The 25,764-nt window shown below is 44.2% G+C and overlaps 1 protein-coding gene across 2 annotated transcripts in view; it reads left to right on the forward strand.

The window, feature by feature from the left end:
* SLC12A7 (solute carrier family 12 member 7) overlaps positions 1 to 25,764 on the forward strand; it is a 1,179,416-nt gene that overhangs the window by 533,121 nt on the left and 620,531 nt on the right. For both annotated transcript variants that reach the window (XM_075315005.1, XM_075315006.1), the window contains exons 7-8: positions 1,935 to 2,170; positions 2,918 to 3,123. In XM_075315005.1, coding sequence (XP_075171120.1) covers positions 1,935 to 2,170; positions 2,918 to 3,123 — 442 coding nt within the window. The remainder of the gene's footprint in view (positions 1 to 1,934; positions 2,171 to 2,917; positions 3,124 to 25,764) is intronic.

The raw sequence follows: 25,764 nt of genomic DNA on the forward strand, positions 1-25,764 counted from the left end.
TCACTGGCCAGTGTGCATGCAGTTGTCACACCTACACTGCAGAGTCAGTCGTCAGGCAAAGTGACAGCAAGCTCACTGTGTAAGGAAGCAGTGACTGTAACCACTCTCTGCACCGCCCCTATTACTGGAAGGGAGTGGCTGCAGGTCTCTCCCTGTAGGTTCTCTGCTCTTTGGGTTTCCCTTCCCTGTTACAAATGAATATTGTTGCAGATTTTAACTTTTTGATAAGACCAACTGAGCAGGGGAAGGGCACCACCCGGTGGGATCTCCTGGTATACAAGCACTACAATTTATAGCGAAAGAGAAAGGTATACCAAAAAAGGGATCACAGCACCATAACTTAAATAGAAAAAGGACTTTATTGCAACAAAAATAAATCACACATAACCACACTTAGGAGTGAGGCACACAGGAGAACATGATTAAAAACACTTAAAAAGCCGGAGGCATAATGAACCAACCCGCCAAGAACAATATAATGAAGTCACAATATGAATATATTATATAAGACTCTCCTATGGACAGAGTAAGTGTCCGGTCAAGAAAAGGGTAATAAGCCACGTGATTAAAGGACCAATAACAGGATTCAAGCTGGTACTTTATATTAAAAAACCATAATTTGTCTATGGTTACAAGTATGATACAAATTGTACTAGTCAAATACCAAATATAATCACGCAGTGTGTGAGCCAAATTACAAAGTTGGAACTTGCACTAAACATTAGACAGGCACAAAAATGTAGTACAAACCGATCTACGGTCACATATAAGCCATAGTTGGACAGATCAATTGTCACACTCAATTATGCTCATAAGACTGTGCACCATGGACCAGTGATAGATGGTAACAGTGAACGACCTTAGGAAATATATCCCATATGCAAGATCCTAAATACTTAGGCAAATGGCCTTCATCTTCTGTCCCCTGAGGAAGCTACCATTATAGGTGGCGATACGCGTATGGTTACCACACCAGGAACTCTTTTACTCTCCCCATTACTTTTGCCCACATGGGTGTTAGACATCTCCGATAGTAAGTATAGGACCGTGACTGCCATGCTTTGGGCAACTATCCTTCACCAGCCTGCCTTATAGGGCTGAAACACCCTCACCACATAGTGTTAGGGCTGATGTGAATTTGCCTAAGTATTTAGGATCTTGCATATGGGATATATTTCCTAAGGTCGTTCACTGTTACCATCTATCACTGGTCCATGGTGCACAGTCTTATGAGCATAATTGAGTGTGACAATTGATTATATTTGGTATTTGACTAGTACAATTTGTATCATACTTGTAACCATATACAAATTATGATTTTTTAATATAAAGTACCAGCTTGAATCCTGTTATTGGTCCTTTAATCACGTGGCTTATTACCCTTTTCTTGACCGGACACTTACTCTGTCCATAGGAGAGTCTTATATAATATATTCATATTGTGACTTCATTATATTGTTCTTGGCGGGTTGGTTCATTATGCCTCCGGCTTTTTAAGTGTTTTTAATCATGTTCTCCTGTGTGCCTCACTCCTAAGTGTGGTTATGTGTGATTTATTTTTGTTGCAATAAAGTCCTTTTTCTATTTAAGTTATGGTGCTGTGATCCCTTTTTTGGTATACTTTTCTCTTTCGCTATAGATTTTAACTTTTTGTATTGTAATAATTATACAAATTTGCTCTCCCAGAACGAAACAAAAGAAACACTCACATACGTACCACCTAGGAAAGGTAGCTGCACTATAAGTCAACATCAACCCTTGATGCTCTTTAACATCCTGGTTTAAACAATGGGTCATTTTCTGTTGAATCGTTCCTCTTAAGAAATGAGGAAAATGTATAAGATCAGTTTTCACACTTATTACTCTCTGATGTTGCACAATTTCCATATTAATATATGTGTTCACTAATATCTTTGTATATATATTTTTTGCAGACCTATATATCACCAAATGCTGCTATATTTCCAATAGAGCAAGATGATCCTCAAGCTATGTTAAACAACATGAGGATTTATGGGACATGCATGATTGCTATGATGGCGATAGTAGTTTTTGTTGGTGTTAAATATGTCAACAAGCTCGCACTCGTTTTTCTTGCCTGTGTAATACTGTCCATTATGGCAATATATGCAGGTGTAATCAAATCAGCCTTTGATCCACCAGATTTTCCGTAAGTCGACTTATATGCTATAACATTCATTGTATGTAGTAATTGTATAGTGGGAAAAATATTTCAAAATCTTAAAAAAAATTAAAAAAAAATAAAATATCTGGCATGTCATAAATTAAGTTAAAACTGGGATGTATTAATCATAAACTGTACCTGTTGGTCAATTATAATTTATAGAAATTTAAAAAGCCATTTTATAATGTATGGGGGGAATTTATGCAAACAAGAGCATTACTCTACACTTCTAAGTATAAATTAATGTAGGTGAAATTTACTTTTCCTCACCAGATAAAGAGAACGTTACTCATCATAAATGTATCATTTTTTTTTTTTACATAGTGTAAATATTACTTTTCCTCTGAATCTGACGTGTTATGTTCTTGGCTCCTGCACGTCTCCATTCTTGATATAAGACCTCTTCTTCTTCCTTAGCCTTTTTAGCCAACTGGGCGTTTTCCTCAAGAAAAGACTCCCATATAGAAGAACTGAGGGCCACGCCCAATCGGTACAAAGGCTGGATTTACAAACAGAGAAGTGAAGGTCATTTCTCAGGAGCAAATAAAAACATATTTATGACAAGTTATAGGTCCTCGAAGTGCACTTTGCTTTGTTTAAAACATTTTTCCTATTTTTGCTAATGCTTTGGAGACTAATTTTAATTGTACCAGTTACCTATTTTTTTTTTGATAATGTTCTATATCTTTGAAAGATTTTATAGAGTTTCTTCTTTCTGTTTGTCATTGGCAGCATTTGCCTTCTTGGAAACCGTGTATTAGCCAAACGAAACCTCGATATTTGTGCCAAATATATTTCTAATAGTACAATTAATGAGGCCCTGTGGAATAAGTTCTGTTTAACTACAAATGACAGTACTACATGTGATCCATACTTTCTCACAAATGATATAATTGAAATACAGGGAATTCCTGGAGTGGCAAGTGGTGTTTTCATCGGTAAGTAATCGGATATTACAGAATAAATAACATTTATGTTTTTGCTTCAAAAAAATACATTTTCTAATTTTAGTTTTGAATTCTACCTAAACCATGAAACTGCATTCAAATTTCAAGTGTAGTCAACTACTAGGCTGGTACACCTGCCCTAGCCCTTGCCATATTAGCAGTTGTGTATCCTTTTAAAACCTGGTTCTTTATTACATTAGTGTGTTTTCACTCTGCACCACCCCATTCTTCATGTTCATCACTGTCCCTAGGTGGTTTTTCAAACTGAATGGCAAGTTCAAGAAGCGAAGGTGATGAGAAGTGACTTATAAGTGGAGAAAGAAGCTAATTTCTATGGAATTTCTTTATGTATACTCGCCTGTACTATTTATGCATGCCAAGTTTGTTCCTATTTATCCTCTTACCAACATATGGCATACAGTTACAGCACATGCTGGCTCTCTTACTTTTAAGCAGGCTTATTTTATCTTTGCCAGCAGGTGATTGCTGTATTATTCAGACGTCATCTGCCTTTATACGGGTATTTCAATCTCAAGGATCCCATCCCAATATGTAGCAAGTATAATAATATTAAACATATACTTCCAATTAAAAATGTAGTATAGTTCTCTTGATTAGCTATGTCGCTTACCTCATGTGCAGGGCATTGACGTAGCTTGGGTATCCAATGTTAAAACCACAAGCAACTAACTAACAAGCTGTCACCATGGATTCCTAAGTTGCAATGCCCTGCCCATGAGGTAAGTGACATAGCTGATCAAGAGAACTATACTATATTTCTAATTGGAGGTATTTGTTTAATATTATTATTACACATATTGCATATTTGGATGGGATTTTGAAGATGGGAATACCCTTTTAAGAACCTTTTGTGGCACTGAGCTCCACCTGTAGCATTTGAAGTTTGCATCCCAAGGCATGTTGTTCTAACTGCCCAATGACGTGATCGCAGTGGGCTGCTGTGAAAACAGAAGATCTCCTGATGACCACCATGCCTGTTATGATGGTACTCTTGTTAAATCCAGCCTGTGGCTGGCGTTCATAAGAGACCGTGAATTTTGCTATGTCCAATTACCATGATATTGCTGCATGATACATAGTAGAAGCAATCAGACGATTGCCGGTTCAAGCTCCCTAAGGGAAATAAGCATATATATACAGTATATACAGCGCTGGCAAAAATTAAGAGAGCACTGCAAAATTGTCAGCTTTTCTGATTTTCCTCTTTATAGGTATATTTATGAGTAAAATGTAAATTGTTTTTTTTATTTTATAAACAACTGACAACGTCTCGAAATTTCCAAGCAATAAATTTTGTATTCATTTTCTGAAAATGAGAAATGGTCAAAATAACAAAAAAAAATGCATTGCTTTCAAACCTCAAATAATGCAAAGAAAACAAGTTCATAATCATTTAGAAACAAGAATACTAATAATTAGGGATGAGCGAGCATGCTTGCCGCTACTCTGTGCTTGCCCGAGCATCTCAGAACTCTGGATACTCAGCGAGCTCTGAGTACTGGCGAGATGCTCGGGCAGATGCTCGGCTCCCCCTCCCTGCATGTTGGAGCTTTTTATGTAGCGCCCAGAGAAGGGGGTTCTCAGTCCAGGGCGGTAACAATGGGAATGTCACTCTGGTGGCCGTTGCCCGGTCCCGTGCTCTGGGCCCCTTTTGTTAATGGGGGTATTTACAGGGGAGATAAAAGTTTTGTCATGTGACGCCACCTGCGGGTTGCGGTTAGGGATGGAGTGGAGAACCGCCGCTGCTTAATGTAGGAACTCCCAGGGCTGGTGGTAATAGCAGCTGTGATGGTAGGCCCTCCGCAGGTAGGACTGTGCTTGGAAGATGTAGTGGGGCAATAATGGAGACCACACCAAGTTGTCTTTACAGTCTCTACTTACTGTGGACCCACGGGTTGGTGGTTCAGGTCCCAGGAGGAACAGTGCCAATGTAGTGACCCAGGTTGCTCTGTCCCCGCCACTCTCTGTAGATTGAGTCCCCATAGCGTGGAGTGTTTGGGGACCCTGACTGTCCCTTTTGGGGTACAGTCTCCTTCTCCGTACGGCGGGCAGTGCGGACCCTGCCGCGAGGTAAGTGTCTGAACCCCGATCCTAGTTTACTGCTAATGCTAATGCCCCCGGATTATTTGTTTCGGTGAAGTCCGTGGAGGTGTCCTCACCGGGCAGGTATTTGCCAAACAGTGTAAAACATGAGCTTGACCTAGGGCCCTGTGCCCCGTGCGTGCTCCGGTCCCAGCTGTATCTCGGTACCCATCATGGCGACCTCTCTCCTGTGCCCCCGGGGTCACCGTTACACGGACCCAGCTCAGGCACGTCCGCACACCTCTCTGTGTGCTTCCGACTCTCGAATCCTCTCAGACTGACTGACCCCTCCCACCAGGCTGGTGTTAGGTTTACCTAACGGTCACAGCTGTTGCCAGCGATGCCCGAATGCAGAGAGGGTACCGGTGACCCCCCCCTCGGCTATTTCAGCTCAATGAAAACAAGCAGACGCTGTTATACACATAAGACTGGAGATGTGTGGCTCCGAAATTGAACTGTATTGTTTTTGTTTACATTACAAAGTTATACAAAGTTGATTAGGGCGTAACTATGCAACATACATATTCATTAATCTACATTCATTAAGGCGTGGATTACATATTCCCAGCAAGAGAAATTAACATAATGACTTATACTCCCATAACAATCTATAACGTTCTTCTTCCCATAACAAGATGTTTGTCAGTCGTTTCTAAGTCAAAACATTCTGCGTCCTTGAGGTTGGTCTCATAGTTTATTACGTAAATAAGTCTGGTTTGGTCTTGAAAGGGAGAATGAATTTCTATTATTTTTCTAAGCCAGTGAAAAGGTTAACTCTTTCCTCACAATCGCCCCTATTGGCGTGATTGATGGACAGGGGGCCATCGAGAAGCTGTGGACTATAGAGAGAGCAGGCTAGCCTCCAGATACTTTCTGAGCCGCGGGTTGCTCAGAGAGTGTCGTCTCACATCCATCATCCAGAGGACTGCCTGCATGCCTCTCAATAGGAGTCTCATCATGATACGCCAAGGTGATTTCTAGAGGAAAGAGTAGAGAAGAGAAAAAAAGGCATATTAGTGATTTCATACGGGTGCTGAATAATCATTGTATCTACATTGCTTCAAGCAGCGGGAAAACAAAGCCATTAGCAACTTGAACACGACATAAGCAACTAGTAAACAGAGTAACACTTGGAACACTGATTGCAGTATCCCCATGAACTATCCTCCTATTCCCTTAAACCAGTTTGCAGGGTTGAACATTGAAAGGGTATTGCTCCACCAAGCATCTGAGCTTCTGAGTACCTCCTCATCATGTTTTTTCCTCAGCTTTTGTATCTCAGTTAAACTGGATTGGGCTTTTAAGGTTCCTTTTGGATCTATGTAGTGACAACACCTGGGGCCTATTACTTGGCACATCCCCCCTTGGGCTGCAGTGAGGTAATCCAGTACCAAAGTATGTTGGTTGGTTACAATGATTAATTGTCTCTGTATGGCAATGGTACTATTTACTGCTTGGAGAACCTCAAAAATTTGATCATCAAGATAGTCAGTGCTGTCCACCAACTTATCATACATCTGCATTATCATGGGATAGATTAAAAAGAGAACTGAAAAATTTGTTGACATGACTCATTTGAATCACATGGGGTCGGCCACTAGGCCTGTCTTTGTTGTCTGCCGCTCTCTTTACCAGTAGGAGGAGAGGCATTTCCCTGCTGGTATATCAGTGGTATTGATAATGAAGGTGGCAGGGGTCAAACGGGCCAAAGTGCAGGTGCCATTTACTCCTACTGGTAGCCATTTGTAGGCATTGTAACCACAAACCCAGTAGGTTTGCGGTGGGAGATCCCAGATGGCAGAATGTTGTAATATGAGTCTATGTACTATATCTATAAAGGCCAATATGTTTCTGAGCATACACCATCCGGGAAGTTGGCCTAGGGGACTACAATACCCTGCGGACGGTTCACCACAGGTTTCTCGGCCAGGCACATATGGGTCAGAATCATTGCACCATAAATTTTCGGGTTGGGAGTAACAAGGTTCATTTGTGCTTTCTGGAAACAATGAATTGTATACCCACCCATGGTCATGCAGGTGTCTCTCCAACAGCAAGGGTTGAAATGCATCTGTACTGTCAGAGGTTCGCCCAAAACTTATTTTGATTCCTTCTGTTGGAATCTTGCCCTTAGTTGGTGTTTTTGTGTAATTACGGGGTACCCAGCTGCTTCCTTCAAAGGCTAAATATTGCTTGGTTCCGGGAAGGCCAGTAGTAAGATTGCCTTGCCACCAGGGGAAATCTACCCACCCTACTATTGGTATGGGCACACTAGTGTTCCACAGTTTTTGATACTTGGTGTCATTGACTGATAGTCTATTGTAACAGCCTCCCCATTGCAACACTTCATTTATTGGGACTGGTATGGCTAAGTATGGCATAGAAGAGGCTGTCACAGGTGCGTGTGTACATATCCAGCAGTCTGTGATCTCAAGTTTTTCAGCTAAAACTTCATGATGGGTCTCAAATGAATTCTGCCGTGGTGTAGAAGGCCCCAAAAAGGGAGTACACATAGAAATACTTAGCAGTATTAGGCCTTCTTGCAGTGGCTGGCATGGACCCAGGCCGATCTCCCCTCAAGTTTAACGGAGGTTGGAGTGGTCAGCTGGACAGTCAAAGGCCCTTCGAATCGTGGCTCAAGGGTCTTTCTCACGTGCTTCTTTAGGTAGACCCGGTCACCAGGCTTTAGAGAGTGGGCTCTTGGAACGGCATCAGGATCAGGTAGAGAAGAGTAGACCCTTTGGTGGGTTTCAGTTAGTCTCTTCTGCAGAGAAACAACATAAGACGTTAGGCTATCACATTGCAGGTGTAACTCCTGCGGGAAGTAGCATCCTAATCTGGGTGCACTACCAAAGAGTATTTCAAAGGGTGAGAGCCTGTGCTTTCCCTGTGGGGTAGTCCTTATAGAGTAAAGAGCTATGGGGAGAAATTCTGTCCATGTTCCACCAGTCTCCTCCACTGCCTTGGCTAGTTTGAGCTTTAGAGTTCCATTTAACCTTTCCACTTTCCCTGATGACTGTGGGTGGTAAGGCATGTGTAAGGCTGACTGAATGCCTAACAGGGCACAGGTGTTCTGGAAAACTTGTCCAGTGAAATGAGTACCTCGGTCCGACTCTATGACTTCAGGGAGTCCAAACCGAGGCACCAGCTCACAGGCCAATTTTTTTGCTGTAATTCGGGCTGTGGCTGAGCTTACAGGGTAGGCCTCTGGCCATCCTGAGAAGAGGTCTACACAGACAAGTACAAACTCGTGGATGCCATGTTTTGGTAACTGTATATAGTCTATTTGTACTCTTTGAAATGGGGCAAACGTCTTTGGCATGTGTCTTTGCGGGGACAAGCTTTTATTCTCTGGGAGGCGTATTGTCTGAAGCCGGGGGCTACCCAATAAGGTTGCATCTGGTTCATGATTGAGTTTGTGCTACCGTGTGTGGGGTAGTGGAGTGCTTGGAAAATGGCAGGGAACCAACTGCGTGGCAGGACGGAAAGTCCATTTAGGCGCCAAATCCCCTCCACCTTTTCCGCCCCCTTGGCCCGCCATCCGGCCTTTTCTTCCTCAGAGGCGTTTTCTTGTGTCTCAAAGAGGTTTTGCATTTCTTCCTCCGTCGTTGACACTGTTTCCGTCTCCTTCAAAGGGAGTAAGGCTGCTTGTTTTGCTGTTTGATCAGCCAAGCGATTTCCCCTTGCCTCGGGTGTTTGAGCCTTGGTGTGGGCAGCAACCTTTATGATTGCTAGCTGCTTTGGTATCAAGACTACTTCCATTTGTTTCTTCACTGAGGCTCCATGCCTGATGGGATTTCCTGTTGCTGTGAGGAATCCTCTAGTCTGCCATATAGTGCCAAAATCGTGCACAATGCCGTATGCATAGGCTGAATCTGTGTAGATGTTCGCTCTTCATTCTTCCAGAAACTCAATTGCCCAGATGAGAGCAAGAAGTTCTGCTTCTTGAGCAGATATGCGTGGAGGTAGCGGTTGTTTGGCTAAGACTGCATATAGTGTTACTACTGCAAATCCGGTGTGGAACTTGCCTGCTTCATCAGCGTATCTGCTACCATCCACAAAAAGTTCAAAGTCTGGATTTGTAAGCGGTGTTGCCTGAATATTGTGCAGGGGCTTTGCCTCATGTTCAATGAGTTCCTGACAATCATGATCAAATGGTGCGCTGGTACGTTTGTCACTCTCTTTTTCTGTCCCCCCTTCTAAACTTGTGAAGATCAGCAGATCAAAACTATATAGTCTTCACTACTTATTATAAAATCAATTTTATTAAATCAATAACAAACATACATAAATACTAAAATTAGGAAATAGAGAGGAAGTAAAGAGACAATCTCCCTATCCTGTTTGCTTTCTATAATACAGGGGTCGGCGTCCTAGGTCAAAGACGCCCCCGTTCAACGACGACTAAGTCCCTATGTTGGGCCCTCCCTATAACAGATATAGTGCACCCCTTCTGGTAGATTGAATTCCCAGAGTATTATCACCACGGTGGATAGGTAGTGCACAGTCAGGGGTGGTTTAATTATAGCTAGTAGTATAGCATTACATTTTTGGGGTGGGGCTTAGGGGTCGTCTGTGATTTGTCAAATCTGTCAGTGTGCTCAGAAAGATAGTTGTAAAGCACAGTTTAAATAGATGTGCTGTTCAGGAAAATATTCAGCACCCATAACTAGTGTGCTCAATTTGAGGACATATTTGAGACACACACGTCCTAAACAGGAGTGCCCACAGTTACAAAAATGCCTGACACGTTTCGCCCATTAACATCTCAATGGTGCAGGGCTCATCAGGGGCTTGAGGACAAATTCTTGATAAACTCCTTATTTAGATATCGGAGTAAGTACGGTCCTATTAGTCACTGGGCTAATGACGATGATATGATCATAAGATCCATCTGGTATCTCATCATGGTGATGATCACCTCATTATATACGAGCTCAAATCAGCTTAAATGTCACTTCAGATGTATTTATACAAACAATATAGCAGTTTTTACGACCACCCGAACCAGGGGAAACAGGCGACCTTAAGATATGTACAGGTAGTCACATTTCATCCCTCAGAGGGATCACCTCCATCAGTAGTCCGGGTTCATAGTATATAAGATCCAAAACCTGGTTGCTGAGCCTCAGTGACGCAGCCTTTTATGTCATACAGTGGTGACTTCAGCAACCCAGGTCACTTGCATCCGTCTGAATAGAGTATAGGTCCTGCACTGGCATACATGGTATACTCTTAAGGTCGCCTGTTTCCCCTGGTTCGGGTGGTCGTAAAAACTGCTATATTGTTTGTATAAATACATCTGAAGTGACATTTAAGCTGATTTGAGCTCGTATATAATGAGGTGATCATCACCATGATGAGATACCAGATGGATCTTATGATCATATCATCGTCATTAGCCCAGTGACTAATAGGACCATACTTACTCCGATATCTAAATAAGGAGTTTATCAAGAATTTGTCCTCAAGCCCCTGATGAGCCCTGCACCATTGAGATGTTAATGGGCGAAACGCGTCGGGCATTTTTGTAACTGTGGGCACTCCTGTATAGGATGTGTGTGTCTCAAATATGTCCTCAAATTGAGCACACTAGTTATGTGCTGAATATTTTCCTGAACAGCACATCTATTTAAACTGTGCTTTACAACTATCTTTCTGAGCACACTGACAGATTTGACAAATCACAGACGACCCCTAAGCCCCACCCCAAAAATTTAATGCTATACTACTAGCTATAATTAAACCACCCCGGACTGTGCACTACCTATCCACCGTGGTGATAATACTCTGGGAATTCAATCTACCAGAAGGGGTGCACTATATCAGTTATAGGGAGGGCCCAACATAGGGACTTAGTCGTCGTTGAACGGGGGCGTCATTGACCTAGGACGCCGACCCCCGTATTATAGGAAAGAAACAGGATAGGGAGATTGTCTCTTTACTTCCTCTCTATTTCTTAATTTTAGTATTTATGTATGTTTGTGATTGATTTAATAAAATTGATTTTATAATAAGTAGTGAAGACTATATGGTTTTGAATCAATATCTACTTTATATGACTTATCTTGGTATCTAAGATCAGCAGATCAGCAAGGTTTAGACTTGTAACTCAAGCAAATGAGATGTTTGGGGGTAGCAAGAGCGTGCACTGAAGTCTGACTTGTCTTGCCATGAAGAGGTGTTTCAGCTGCACTTGGTTGAGAACTGCATAAATGTCATGGCTGGTAAGAATGGTAGTCGGGAAATCGAGTGAGATTTCAGATGCTTTCTGCAGAATGTTTGAAACTGCTGTAACGGCACGGACACAGGTTGGTGCTGCTTTGGTGACGTTGTCAAGTTGAGAGGAGTAGTACCCGATTATGTGATGTTTATCTGTCTTCTGGGTGAGTACTCCTACAGCAAATCCTTGAAGCTCTGCTACGAACAGATTAAAGGTGAGATCATAGTTTGGTAGTGCCAGAGTAGGTGCATCAATCACTAGTTCCTTAAGCTTTTGAAACCTTTGTCGGGCTTCTTCTGTAAGATAAAAAGGAACATTCTTCGTGCAATCATACAGCGGTTGCATGAGTAGCGATGCATTAGGAATCCACTGTCTGCAGAATGATATTAGTCCTAAAAATCCTCTGAGCTGTTTGAGATTCCTAGGAATGCTTGCTTTCCTGATAACTTCTTGTCTGTCCGGGCTGAGGTGTTTTTGTCCCGCAGAAAGGCAATGACCCAGGAAAGTGATCCTTGTTTTGCAGAATTGTAATTTATCGCTGCTTGCCTTGCAGCCTAATTCTGCCAGAAAGGTAAGAAGACTTATTGAAGCCGTTTTATATTTTTCTTCACTGGGGCAGCACAGTAGTAAATCATCCACGTACTGAAGAAGGACACAATGTTCAGGGGGCTCCCAGCCTTGAAGCACATTGCTCATAGCCTGAGTATATAGCGTAGGAGAATGTTGCATACCTTGGGGCAGGCGTGTCCATGTATATTGATTTTGCTTGTGTGTGAATGCAAAGAAATCTTGGCATGCTGGGTGCAGTGGTACTGAGAAAAAAGCATTAGCAAGGTCTATGACTGTATAATGGGTGGATGTAGCCGGCACCTGTGTGAGCAGCGTATGTGGATTTGGTACAACAGGGGTGAGGGGCTCCAGTATTGAGTTCACTGCCCTCAGACCGTGTACCATCCGGTACGTAACTGGGTCACCTTTTTTTACTTGTCTCTTCTAAACAGGAAACAGCGGAGTGTTGTAAGGAGACTTAGTAGTTCTGAGGGCTCCCGACTTCAGCAGTTCTTTTATTTGGTAATCCAGGGCAGCTTCCTGTTGAGCATTGAGAGGATATTGTCTCAGCTGCGGTGGTGTAATTCCAAACTTGACTGAAACTTTTTCGGGGGGCACGGGAAGTGTGCCGAGGTCCGTTTTTGATGTGGACCAGAGTTTTGCAGGAACTTGTAGAAGTATTGGATCCGTGTTTACTTCACGTATAACATCAGATTCTGGTTGATCTTCAATCATCTGGAGGGTGTACAGGACTTCTTCTGGGATATCTTCTGGAATTTGAAGGATAGCAGATCCATCTTCATTGTAGACAATCTGAGCTTGCAGTCTTGATAGTAGATCTGCTCCCACTAGGGCATCTCCACCCAGGGGGGACACTAAGAATTTAGACACGAACAAGTGTGGTACCAGTTTCACCTTCAGTGAATGTGTTATTGGGATTATCTGAGCTTGTCCATCAAATCCGGATACTACAGTAGCTCCAGATGAGATGGATCCTTCAGGCACTAGGTTCCTGGGAAGTACGGAGCATGAGGCTCCTGTGTCCACCAAAGCTCTTATTTCCTTGTTGCCAATGTGAAGGGGGACGTGTATAAATGGACCTCTGGCATCCCTATCCCATGCTGCCGCAAGTCAGGCAGTCTTCTCCTCCTGACTCTCGGGTTGGTTTTGAGTGTCCCTCTTCTTTTTTCTACAGTCTCTGATCACATGTCCTCTGATTCCACAATAGTAGCATGTTGGTGATTTCCTTCTTGTACCTTCTGGCTGACCGTCCACTGCTGCTATGACAACTTTCTTGTTGCTCCTTTTATCCTTTGCGTCGGTTTCTAAGCCACTTGCTTTGTTGACTAGAAGATCTATGTCTTCCATGTTTCTCCATTCTGGGCAGCACGCTTTCAATCTTTCTGCCAGAGGTGCATGTATTCCATCCATGAAGGATCTTACCATCAGGCGACGTATTGCGGCTGCATGTATGTCCAGCCCTTCATCTGTGAATGACTGCATCAATCTGTAGTAAAATGAGCTGACATTCTCCACAGGACCTTGATGCACTGGTCCCATTGTGCCCTTAGTTCTTTGTTTCTGGGCGCAAAAAAGATTGAGTCTTATCATGAAGTCTTGGCCCGATTCCACATTACGGGTATCATCCGGAACATGTCCTGTCAGATGGGCAGTGAGTTTGGCATACAGTTCGGGAGACATTTTAACTCTACACAAACCTTCCATGTCCAACCAAGTGCTTCTGTAGGAGACCTGTATTTGGTTCAGGTAACGTGAAAAACTGACTGGGTTTCTAGTCGGGTCTGGAGCATTTTGCAGGAAAGCCAACTGCTTGACTGCAGTCCAGGGTACATAGTCTTCATACGTACGAGGAATTGCATCTCTGGGAGCATCTGGGTTTTGTGGATTAACAGGTGGTCTTATCAGGACTCTTCTTTCCACTAAGGGATAAAGAGGCACTGGTGCTGTGGCTTGTAGCTTATGCTGTGGGGCTCCACAGGCTAGGCATGTTTCACTCCAGTCCGGATTTTGTTGGCCACAGTTTGTGCAGGTCCATTCCGGGGATCCTGCTATTTTTGGAGTTGTTCCAGGAGTAGCTGACAGGTACGGAGGAGGCTGCTGATCTTTATTATCCTTCTTCCCAGCTTCTTCCCATGTGTCTGATTCTTCATGGTATATCCAACCTTGATCGTGGGCTGTTTTTGCCATGTCAGAAAGAGTTCTGACCAGTTTAGTCCATGATTTATCGGCTATCACTCATGCTCTAGTAGCTCTTATTGTGTCCCATTTGTTGGGGTCCAATTGATTCTTCCCCTTCAATCCAAATGTCTTACAAACTTCCTTGGACTGACTGGCTGTTCTTTTGCCATGATAACACGTAATGAGATGTTGCAGGGTGCATCCAGCTCTTCTGTCTTTTGATATTCCTTGCCCCATTCGTCGTCTATCTTCTTCAGCTTTTAGACCCTTGAACGTCCTTTGGACTAAACCTACCTATCCTGGAGATACTCAGAGACTAACTCCTTATTTGTATTCCTACCTAAGGTGAGGTCTAGAACCACCTTTCCTGGAAGTACCCAGAGACTGACTCTTAATCTGTATTCCTACTGAAAGGTGGTGTCCTAACTGTTCAGAGGGGGCTGAGTATGTTGAATGGCGCTGGGTTACCCTTTTTTTACCAAAGGTACACTCTATATCCGATGGCAATGGCAAACAGGGCTATTACCACTAACACTAGGGCAGTGAATATCACATCCATTGGACAGAGCAGGTACACTATTCCCTTTCAACACTCACTTATGTATGGGATCTATGACAACCAACAAGGACAACAGCACAGAAGCAAACCACAAGAGAGCAGACACACGGAGATAAAGCACAGAGGGGCAAAGAAACAGACAAGGCACAGAAAACATCTGCTGGCAAGGCTCTCTCAGAGTTCGGTAGAAACCCGCCAATAACCCAGTATCTACTCACAGTGTACCTCTTGCGTGTTGAGGAGGGAATTGAACAGAGATGGGGAGCATAAAGAGAAGAATAAGGTTCAACTCTTACCTGGCCAGGTGTTTCTGGTCCCCACGTCTTTTTACCTCCCCCTCGGCTTGGCAAGACAGTTCACTGCGTCCTGGGATTAACACGGGTCCCTGCTTTTCGGGTGCCAGATAATGTTAGGTTGACCTAACGGTCACAGCTGTTACCAGCGATGCCCGAATGCAGATAGGGTACCGGTGACCCCCCCCTCGGCTATTCCAGCTCAATGAAAACAAGCAGATGCTGTTATACACATAAGACTGGAGATGTGTGGCTCCGAATTTGAACTGTATTGTTTTTGTTTACATTACAAAGTTATACAAAGTTGATTAGGGCGTAACTATGCAACATACATATTCATTAATCTACATTCATTAAGGCGTGGATTACATATTCCCAGCAAGAGAAATTAACATAATGACTTATACTCCCATAACAATCTATAACATTCTTCTTCCCATAACAAGATGTTTGTCAGTCGTTTCTAAGTCAAAACATTCTGCGTCCTTGAGGTTGGTCTCATAGTTTATTACGTAAATAAGTCTGGTTTGGTCTTGCAAGGGAGAATTAATTTCTATTATTTTTCTAAGCCAGTGAAAAAGGTTAACTCTTTCCTCACACTGGCTATACCCAGGGACTCGTTCCCATGGTGACCATCCCCTTACATGATTAACCCTCTATGCCTAGTGTGGAGAGGAGAACTAGGATTAATCATTGTGTCAGGATTCGTTTCCCAGTGATCACAGTCGGCACCTCATTCAGCTAAGGGGTACTTCACACACAGCGAGATTGCTACTGAGATCGCTGCTGAGTCACGTTTTTTGTGACCTCATTAGCGATCTCGCTGTGTGTGACACTGAGCAGCGATCTGGCCCCTGCTGTGAGATCGCTGCTCGTTACACACAGCCCTGGTTCGTTTTTTTATTGTTTCTCTCCCGCTGATAAGCACACATCGCTGTGTGTGACAGCGAGAGAGCAACAATCCTGAATGTGCAGGGAGCAGGAGCCAGCGTCTGACAGCCTGCGGTAAGCTGTAACCAAGGTAAACATCGGGTAACCAAGGTGGTTACCCGATATTTACCTTCGTTACCAGCCTCCGCAGCTCTCACGCTGCCAGTGCCGACTCCTGCTCCCTGCACACGCTAAGCTAAGCTGTGTGCGCTGGTAACTAAGGTAAACATCGGGTAACCATACCCGATGTTTACCTTAGTTACCAGTGTCCGCAGCTTCCAGACGCCGGCTCCGTGCAAGTGCAGCGTCGCTTGCACGTCGCTGCTGGCTGGGGGCTGGTCACTGGTCGCTGGTGAGATCTGCCTGTTTGACAGCTCACCAGCGACCACGTAGCGATGCAGCAGCAATCCTGACCAGGTCAGATCGCTGGTCGGATCGCTGCTGCATCGCTAAAGTGTGAAGGTACCCTTAGCTCCTTACTGTTTTCTGGCACACTTTAGCAATGTAGCTTTCTTATCTTCCCTTTTCTGCTCTTTTCATTGTCTGCAGCTTATCTCTGTTTCCTTTACCCCTTATCATCCGTTTGCTACTTTACATATCCTTCTACACATCACATCATTTACATAAGTATATACTCTATCTCACCTTCAATAGTTTATCATACACATACAGTGCCTACAAGTAGTATTCAACCCCCTGCAGATTTAGCAGGTTTGATAAGATGCAAATAAGTTAGAGCCTGCAAACTTCAAACAAGAGCAGGATTTATTAACAGATGCATAAATCTTACAAACCAACAAGTTATGTTGCTCAGTTAAATTTTAATAAATTTTCAACATAAAAGTGTGGGTCAATTATTATTCAACCCCTAGGTTTAATATTTTGTGAAATAACCCTTGTTTGCAATTACAGCTAATAATCGTCTTTTATAAGACCTGATCAGGCCGGCACAGGTCTCTGGAGTTATCTTGGCCCACTCCTCCATGCAGATCTTCTCTAAGTTATCTAGGTTCTTTGGGTGTCTCATGTGGACTTTAATCTTGAGCTCCTTCCACAAGTTTTCAATTGGGTTAAGGTCAGGAGACTGACTAGGCCACTGCAACACCTTGATTTTTTCCCTCTTGAACCAGGCCTTGGTTTTCTTGGCTGTGTGCTTTGGGTCGTTGTCTTGTTGGAAGATGAAATGACGACCCATCTTAAGATCCTTGATGGAGGAGCGGAGGTTCTTGGCCAAAATCTCCAGGTAGGCCATGCTATCCATCTTCCCATGGATGCGGACCAGATAGCCAGGCCCCTTGGCTGACAAACAGCCCCACAGCATGATGCTGCCACCACCATGCTTGACTGTAGGGATGGTATTCTTGGGGTCGTATGCAGTGCCATCCAGTCTCCAAACGTCACGTGTGTGGTTGGCACCAAAGATCTCGATCTTGGTCTCATCAGACCAGAGAACCTTGAACCAGTCTGTCTCAGAGTCCTCCAAGTGATCATGAGCAAACTGTAGACAAGCCTTGACATGATGCTTTGAAAGTAAAGGTACCTTACGGGCTCGTCTGGAACGGAGACCATTGCGGTGGAGTACGTTACTTATGGTATTGACTGAAACCAATGTCCCCACTGCCATGAGATCTTCCCGGAGCTCCTTCCGTGTTGTCCTTGGGTTAGCTTTGACTCTTCGGACAAGCCTGGCCTTGGCACGGGTGGAAACTTTCAAAGGCTGTCCAGGCCGTGGAAGGCTAAGGCGGGGTTTGCACACTACGACATCGCAGGCCGATGCTGCGATGCCGAGTGCGATAGTCCCCGCCCCCGTCGCAGCAGCGATATGTGGTGATAGCTGGCGTAGCGAAAGTTATCGCTACGCCAGCTTCACACACACACTCAACTGCCGTGCGACGTCCCTGTGGCCGGCGACCCGCCTCCTTGTTAAGGGGGCGGGTCGTGCGGCGTCACTGCGACGTCACACGGCAGGCGGCCAATCAGAGCGGAGGGGCGGAGATGAGCAGGATGTAAACATCCTGCCCACCTCCTTCCTTCCGCATATCCTACAGAAGCCGCAGTGAGGCCGGTAGGAGACGTTCCTCGCTCCTGCGACTTCACACACAGCGATGTGTGCTGCCGCAGGAGCGAGGAACAACATCGGACCGTCGCGTCAGCGTAATCATGGATTACGCCGACGCTGCACCGATGATACGATTACGACGCTTTTGCGCTCGTTAATCGTATCATCCAGCCTTTACACACTGTGATGTCGCATGCGATGCCGGAAGTGCGTCATTTTCAATTTGACCCCACCGACATCGCAGTGTGCAAAGTGCCCCTTACAGTAGTTCCATAAGCCTTCCACTTCCGGATGATGCTCCCAACAGTGGAGACAGGTAGGCCCAACTCCTTGGAAAGGGTTTTGTACCCCTTGCCAGCCTTGTGACCCTCCACAATCTTGTCTCTGATGGCCTTGGAATGCTCCTTTGTCTTTCCCATGTTGACCAAGTTTGAGTGCTGTTCACAAGTTTGGGGAGGGTCTTAATTAGTCAGAAAAGGCTGGAAAAAGAGATAATTAATCCAAACATGTGAAGCTCATTGTTCTTTGTGCCTGAAATACTTCTTAATACTTTAGGGTAACCAAACAGAATTCTTGTGGTTTGAGGGGTTGAATAATAAATGACCCTCTGAATAAACTTTTCACAATTTAAAAAAAAAAAATAAAAAAAGAAATAACATTCTTTTTTGCTGCAGTGCATTTCACACTTCCAGGCTGATCTACAGTCCAAATGTCACAATGCCAAGTTAATTCCGAATGTGTAAACCTGCTAAATCTGCAGGGGGTTGAATACTACTTGTAGGCACTGTATACATTGAATACACTCAACCATCCTTAATTTTCTACACTCTTCCATACCTCATACATACATCCTATTGATTCATAGTACAGTACAATATTTCTTCCCTCCTTACTCTATATCATTCCCTTTTTTACATTTAATTTTCCTGCACTTAGTCACACATCTCATTAATTACCTCTTGTCTCCCTCATAACTCTCTAGTTCTACTTCCTCAGTATACCTTCCATCATTTACTGTTCTTCTCTTCCCTTTTTTTCCCCTCTTTTCTTTATTCTCCGCTTCTTGTCCTCCTATTCTCACCGCACATTTGTGTAATAAATCAAAATAATTTTTTCTATATGTTTATGTTATTTTGCATATATATTGGATTCTGCACTGTCCATTTTCCTCTTTATTGTATACATTTTGTATTATTGATATCATGTATTTTGAAATTTTTATTTATTAATTCTTTGTATATAGTGCAACTGAAGAAGGTCTTCTGTGACCAAAAACGTTATTTATGCACATCCACTGTTAAATAAAATCACAGCATCAAGAATTTTGGAAGTGCCTTGTGTCTATACTTAGTGTGGAGAGGAGAACTAGGATTTAGATTGTGTTTGGATGGAAAAGGCACTGGTACTCCAGGTCCCAGGGGGTAGGTCCTGCATCCCCAAGAGGATGCAGTTCCTTGTAGTGCCCTGAGGGTCTCAGGGGCATTACATTTATAGAGTCAGCCCACATGCAGGGATTGACTGTCACACACTGTAATGCCACAGCCATGTTGATTGTGGCATTACAGTGATTGGCTGGCCACACAGCGTCATCAGCTCTATATGACACCTGACGGCGCTATGCTCGGCAGTGTGATCCACAGTCAGCTAGTGTAGGGAGAGGTGCTTCTAGCCTAGGGGCAGATTTAGTGTGTGTCTTAGGCTGGTTTCAGACGTCCGTGTTCCAAGTACATGTGACATCCATTTTTAACACGGATGCCACACGTACCCATGCTATCCAATTGTGTACTCACATGGCCGTGTTTTCACATGGACCGTGTGGTCCCGCTATTCCCCGCACGCACACATGCAGACATGTCAGTTTTTGCTCCGGCAGCATGGGTGTCACACGGATCGCACACTGATGTGATCCGTGTGACATGTACCGGAGAAAACACTGTCTGTGAAATAAAAAGATGTTCTGTATTCACCTGTAAGCTCTCACGAGCAGGGTTGCCATTTTTCCCTTTAAATATTGTATCTTCTATAATTGTTACTTGTTTGTATATGTCTATGTATATGATATGTATATGTATATGAGCCTCCTGAATTGTAAAGCGCTGCGGAATATGTTGGCGCTATAGAAATAAAGATTATTATTATTATTATTACCTGTATCCAGCGGTGATGTCTTCGGTTCTGCTGCCTCCCACTCTTGACTGCCGCTCATTATGTTCATCGATTATTCACTTCAATGAGGAGCTAGAAGCCGGAGCATCACAGACACAGCGCTGGGTACAGCATGGGCATCGCTGGGGACTTTGCCGGTGACAAGTGGGTATCCAGCAGTGTGTACAGTAGAGTTGAGCGCGGTTCGTGGTTCGAGGTTCTCCAGTTCGCGGCTCGAGTGATTTTGGGGGCTGTTCTAGATAGAACTAGAACTCAAGCTTTTTGCTAAAGCTCGATAGTTCTAGATACGTTCGAGAACGGTTCTAGCAGCAAAAAGACCAGCTAATTACTAGCTGGCTTTCCGCTGTAATAGTGTAAGTCACTCTGTGACTCACACTATTATGAAATTTCATGGATAGTGTGCGGGAACAGCGCATTCCGATCACTGCTGTTTGGATAATGGCGTTCGCCATTTTTTTTTTTTTCCTTGTCTTCCTTCCCTAAGCGTGCGTGTGTAGTGGGGCGGGCCGGCATGTCAGCCAATCCCAGACACACACACAGCTAAGTGGACTTTTAGCCAGAGAAGCAACGGCATGTGTGATAGGATGTCCATGTCACATGTCCCTGCATTATAAAACCGGACATTTTCCTCCAGCACGCCATTATCTGCCTTCTGCGTCCTTGGTGTCAGTCATCAGTGGCACAGATCCTATCGCCGATACTGCTGTGTACGCTCCATACACAGCGCTGTACAGCATAGGTATAGCACCTTCTATCAGTCCTTTTAAGGGCTCATACCGGCACGGTCAGAGCCATAGGTGACAGGTCCGTGAAAACAGAGTTTAACAGCTACACAAGATGACAGCGTCTGTGTAGCTAAGGTCAGGGATTTCCTCGCTTCATTTCCCCATTAGGAGGGAGGCTTCCTTTCCTCTACCCAGAGACCCACAACCCTGCCACTGTACCCTCCTGCCCTTTGCACACTCAAACTCATTGTTACTAAGCCATTATACTAGCAAACACTGAGTGAACTTAGTGGCATCCTAAACGTGGCTGTTGGACTTCTGTATCGTCCCACAAGTGCAAAGATATTTGCAGCACCTCTGCCTGCATTGCACACTCAAACTCATTGTTACTAAGCCATTATACTAGCAAACACTGAGTGAACTTAGTGGCATCCTAAACGTGGCTGTTGGACTTCTGTATCGTCCCACTAGTGCAAAGATATTTGCAGCACATCTGCCTGCATTGCACACTCAAACTCATTGTTACTAAGCCATTATGCTAGCAAACACTGAGTGAACTTAGTGGCATCCTAAACGTGGCTATTGGACTTCTGTATCGTCCCACTAGTGCAAAGATATTTGCAGCACGTCTGCCTGAATTGCACACTCAAACTCATTGTTACTAAGCCATTATACTAGCAAACACGGAGTGAACGTAGTGGCATCCTAAACGTGGCTGTTGGACTTCTGTATCGTCCCACAAGTGCAAAGATATTTGCAGCACCTCTGCCTGCATTGCACACTCAAACTCATTGTTACTAAGCCATTATACTAGCAAACACTGAGTGAACTTAGTGGCATCCTAAACGTGGCTGTTGGACTTCTGTATTGTCCCACAAGTGCAAAGATATTTGCAGCACGTCTGCCTACATTGCACACTCAAACTCATTGTTACTAAGCCATTATACTAGCAAACACTGAGTGAACTTAGTGGCATCCTAAACATGGTTGTTGGACTTCTGTATTGTCCCACTAGTGCAAAGATATTTGCAGCACGTCTGCCTGCATTGCACACTCAAACTCATTGTTACTAAGTGTGAAGATGTAATTTACCCTCTCACTGTATATGCTGTGATACTATGTCATGATATGTATATTTCCCTGTCATTTATTTTGTATAATATGTCATGTAACGTTTCCCTGGTTGTATTAGTTGTAATTCATGTATTTCCTTGGGGGAGCTACTGGTCTCAATGTGTCTCTCTCATACAATTGCAGTCTTGGCATCTAATGTGATTATGTAAATAGCCTGTCTTCTTCTATCCAGAGTTGTGTATCTAGTCTGTAATTGCATTGGCCAGTGAAGGAATAGTCATTGTTCTGCACAGCAGGGGATCCCTTCATCTACTGTGGCTGGCAGACATATGGGAGCCCTGTGATGGACCAAACCATTGATGATAGGATGTGTGACCCCTACCCCCTGAACATGGTGGGCTGGTCAAGGAGCACAGACAATGCATTTTCCCTTTTTGTAACTTCAGAGTGAGCTGAAACTTGGAAGAAGAAGGAGCTCCCAGCCTGGGTGGCTGTGGACACGGACGGAGCTAGGCCTGTGTGGCGGCCCGTGGGATTGTGTGGAACTCTTTGGACTACTGTAAGGACAATTGCTTTGTTATCCGGTCCGAGGATTTTCGAGAAGGGCCCCGAATCTGTTTTACGTGGACTTATCGTGTGCTGTTCCAGGGTTCTTGTGAATAAACCTGTTGGATCGTCCCTCGGCCTCGTCCATCCTTTGCTCTGTTGTACACCCCTGTCACAAACTGGTTGGCAGCGCTGGGATCAGAGCAGAAGGAATGGAGGACAATGGCTCAACATCAGGAACCAGCACTGCAGAGTACAAGACCTGGACTTTGGGGAGCCTGCAATCAAAGGCTTGTGAAGTAGGAGTTCGTTTCAAAGGACTCTCCAAGGAGCAGCTGATTGAGCCGCTAGAAGGAGTCTGCTCGCAAAATGACGTGGAGGAAGGATCCTCACAGCAAACGGAAGAAAGACGGCAGCCGGAGGTAAATACCCAAAAAAGTCAGTGGGTTGTGTGGTACGATTAGGAGATGGCCTTGCTGGGAGAGGAGACCACCATAGAATATAAGATGGAGGTCATGCGTAGAGCTAAAGAGAAGGAGCGCAGGATGGAGGAGATGGCATTGCTGGATAAGCAGCTCGCTGTGGAAGCCGCGAGAGGTTCCAGACAGACTGTAGCCCCAGCACCCATCATGAGGGAACTTCCCAGGGTGTCCCGCAAAGACTTTAAGCCGTTTAATGAGGCTGCTGGTGACATTGAGGGCTTCTTCCAGGACTTTGAGCATCAGTGTCGATTAATGGAAGTCCCGGACAGGGAGCGTGTCCGGCATCTGGTTGGGCTCCTAGAGGGGGGAGCTGCTGAAGCCTATAGAGCTATGGACCCTCGGTGGAACTGTGAGTATGCGGAGATTAAACAGACTATTCTAGAACATTATGCTGTTACCCCAGACACTTACAGGACTCAGTTCCGTGCTTTAGCCTGTGATGGGGAAGTGTCTTTTAAGATATATGCTCATAGACTCAAACAAATATGTAATCGCTGCAGCAGCAGCAAGCAAACTACACTACACTAGAAAGAAAGAAACCAGTCTGTCTCAGAGTCCTCCAAGTGATCATGAGCAAACTGTAGACGAGCCTTGACATGATGCTTTGAAAGTAAAGGTACCTTACGGGCTCGTCTGGAACGGAGACCATTGCGGTGGAGTACGTTACTTATGGTATTGACTGAAACCAATATCCCCACTGCCATGAGATCTTCCCGGAGCTCCTTCCGTGTTGTCCTTGGGTTAGCCTTGACTCTTCGGACAAGCCTGGCCTCGGCACGGGTGGAAACTTTCAAAGGCTGTCCAGGCCGTGGAAGGCTAACAGTAGTTCCATAAGCCTTCCACTTCCGGATGATGCTCCCAACAGTGGAGACAGGTAGGCCCAACTCCTTGGAAAGGGTTTTGTACCCCTTGCCAGCCTTGTGACCCTCCACGATCTTGTCTCTGATGGCCTTGGAATGCTCCTTTGTCTTTCCCATGTTGACCAAGTTTGAGTGCTGTTCACAAGTTTGGGGAGGGTCTTAATTAGTCAGAAAAGGCTGGAAAAAGAGAAGTGACTTTCTGGTCCCCACGTCTGGTTACCTCCCCCTCGGCTTGGCAAGACAGTTCACTGCGTCCTGGGATTAACACGGGTCCCTGCTTTTCGGGTGCCAGATAATGTTAGGTTGACCTAACGGTCACAGCTGTTACCAGCGATGCCCGAATGCAGAGAGGGTACCGGTGACCCCCCCCTCGGCTATTCCAGCTCAATGAAAACAAGCAGATGCTGTTATACACATAAGACTGGAGATGTGTGGCTCCGAATTTGAACTGTATTGTTTTTGTTTACATTACAAAGTTATACAAAGTTGATTAGGGCGTAACTATGCAACATACATATTCATTAATCTACATTCATTAAGGCGTGGATTACATATTCCCAGCAAGAGAAATTAACATAATGACTTATACTCCCATAACAATCTATAACATTCTTCTTCCCATAACAAGATGTTTGTCAGTCGTTTCTAAGTCAAAACATTCTGTTCACCTTTACCTCCTTTATTAACCCTAAACACCAAGTTGCGACGTATTCCACATGAGGTCCCATGATGATTCCGGCTCTTTTACATACATACTGAAATCATATGTCTGTACACTGTGGGCTTCAGGTAGCGACTAACTAAGCCGATGAGTGGTGATGTCACTCAGTTTATTTGTGGTCATAGCTGGAGGTTCCCACGATACCCCACCTGTGACCACAGGTAAACTAACCTCCTTGAACTCAGTGACCTCACATCAGGTGAGGTCGCAGACCTGCATCTTCTTGCAGAAAACCGCATTTGTTTGCCAAGTGATGAAGATTTGGGGATGAAATGTATACACTCCGCCCTGCTTCTTCCCTGAGAAGTCAGTGTTGGGAGTCTGTGTATTTACCCCGAACTTTACAATTCGGGTTCTCCCATTACTAGGTATAATCAATGACAATTTCTTTAAATACCTATGGATTGAATTTCCAGTTTCTCCAATAAATCAGTTTCCTCCACCTCTACTTCCCATAGTAGATGGAGTTGGTTCTCTGAATGAACATCTCAGCATGGCTTGATCATCTACTGCAATCATTGGTTCAGCGAAATGTGGGCTACATCCGAGACATTAAACCTCTATTCAGTCTACACCGTGTGCAGAATTATTAGGCAAGTTGTATTTTAGAGGATTTTTTTTATTATTGATCAACAACTATGTTCTCAATCAACCCAACAGACTCAAATATCAAAGCTTAATGTTTTTGGAAGTTGGAGTGGTGTTTTTTTTTAGATTTGGCTATCTTAGGAGGATCTGTTTGTGCTGGTAAGTATACCTGTGCAGAATTATTAGGCAACTTAATAAAAACCAAATACATTCCCATCTCACTTGTTTATTTTCACCAGGAAAGCAAATATTACTGCACAAAATTTAGAAATAAACATTTCTGACATGCAAAAACAAAACCCAAAAAATTAGTGACCAATATAGCCACCTTTCTTTATGATGACACTCAACAGCCTACCATCCATAGATTCTGTCATTTGCTTGATCTGTTTACGATCAACGTTGCATGCAGCAGCCTCCCAGACACTGTTCCGAGAGGTGTACTGTTTTCCCTCCCTGTAGATCTCACATTTTATGAGAGACCACAGGTTCTCTATGGTGTTCAGATAAGGTGAACAAGGGGGCCATGTCATTATTTTTTCATCTTTTAGACCT

This window comes from Anomaloglossus baeobatrachus, chromosome 6 (assembly GCF_048569485.1).
Source record: "Anomaloglossus baeobatrachus isolate aAnoBae1 chromosome 6, aAnoBae1.hap1, whole genome shotgun sequence".
NCBI classification, from domain to species: Eukaryota; Metazoa; Chordata; class Amphibia; order Anura; family Aromobatidae; genus Anomaloglossus; species Anomaloglossus baeobatrachus.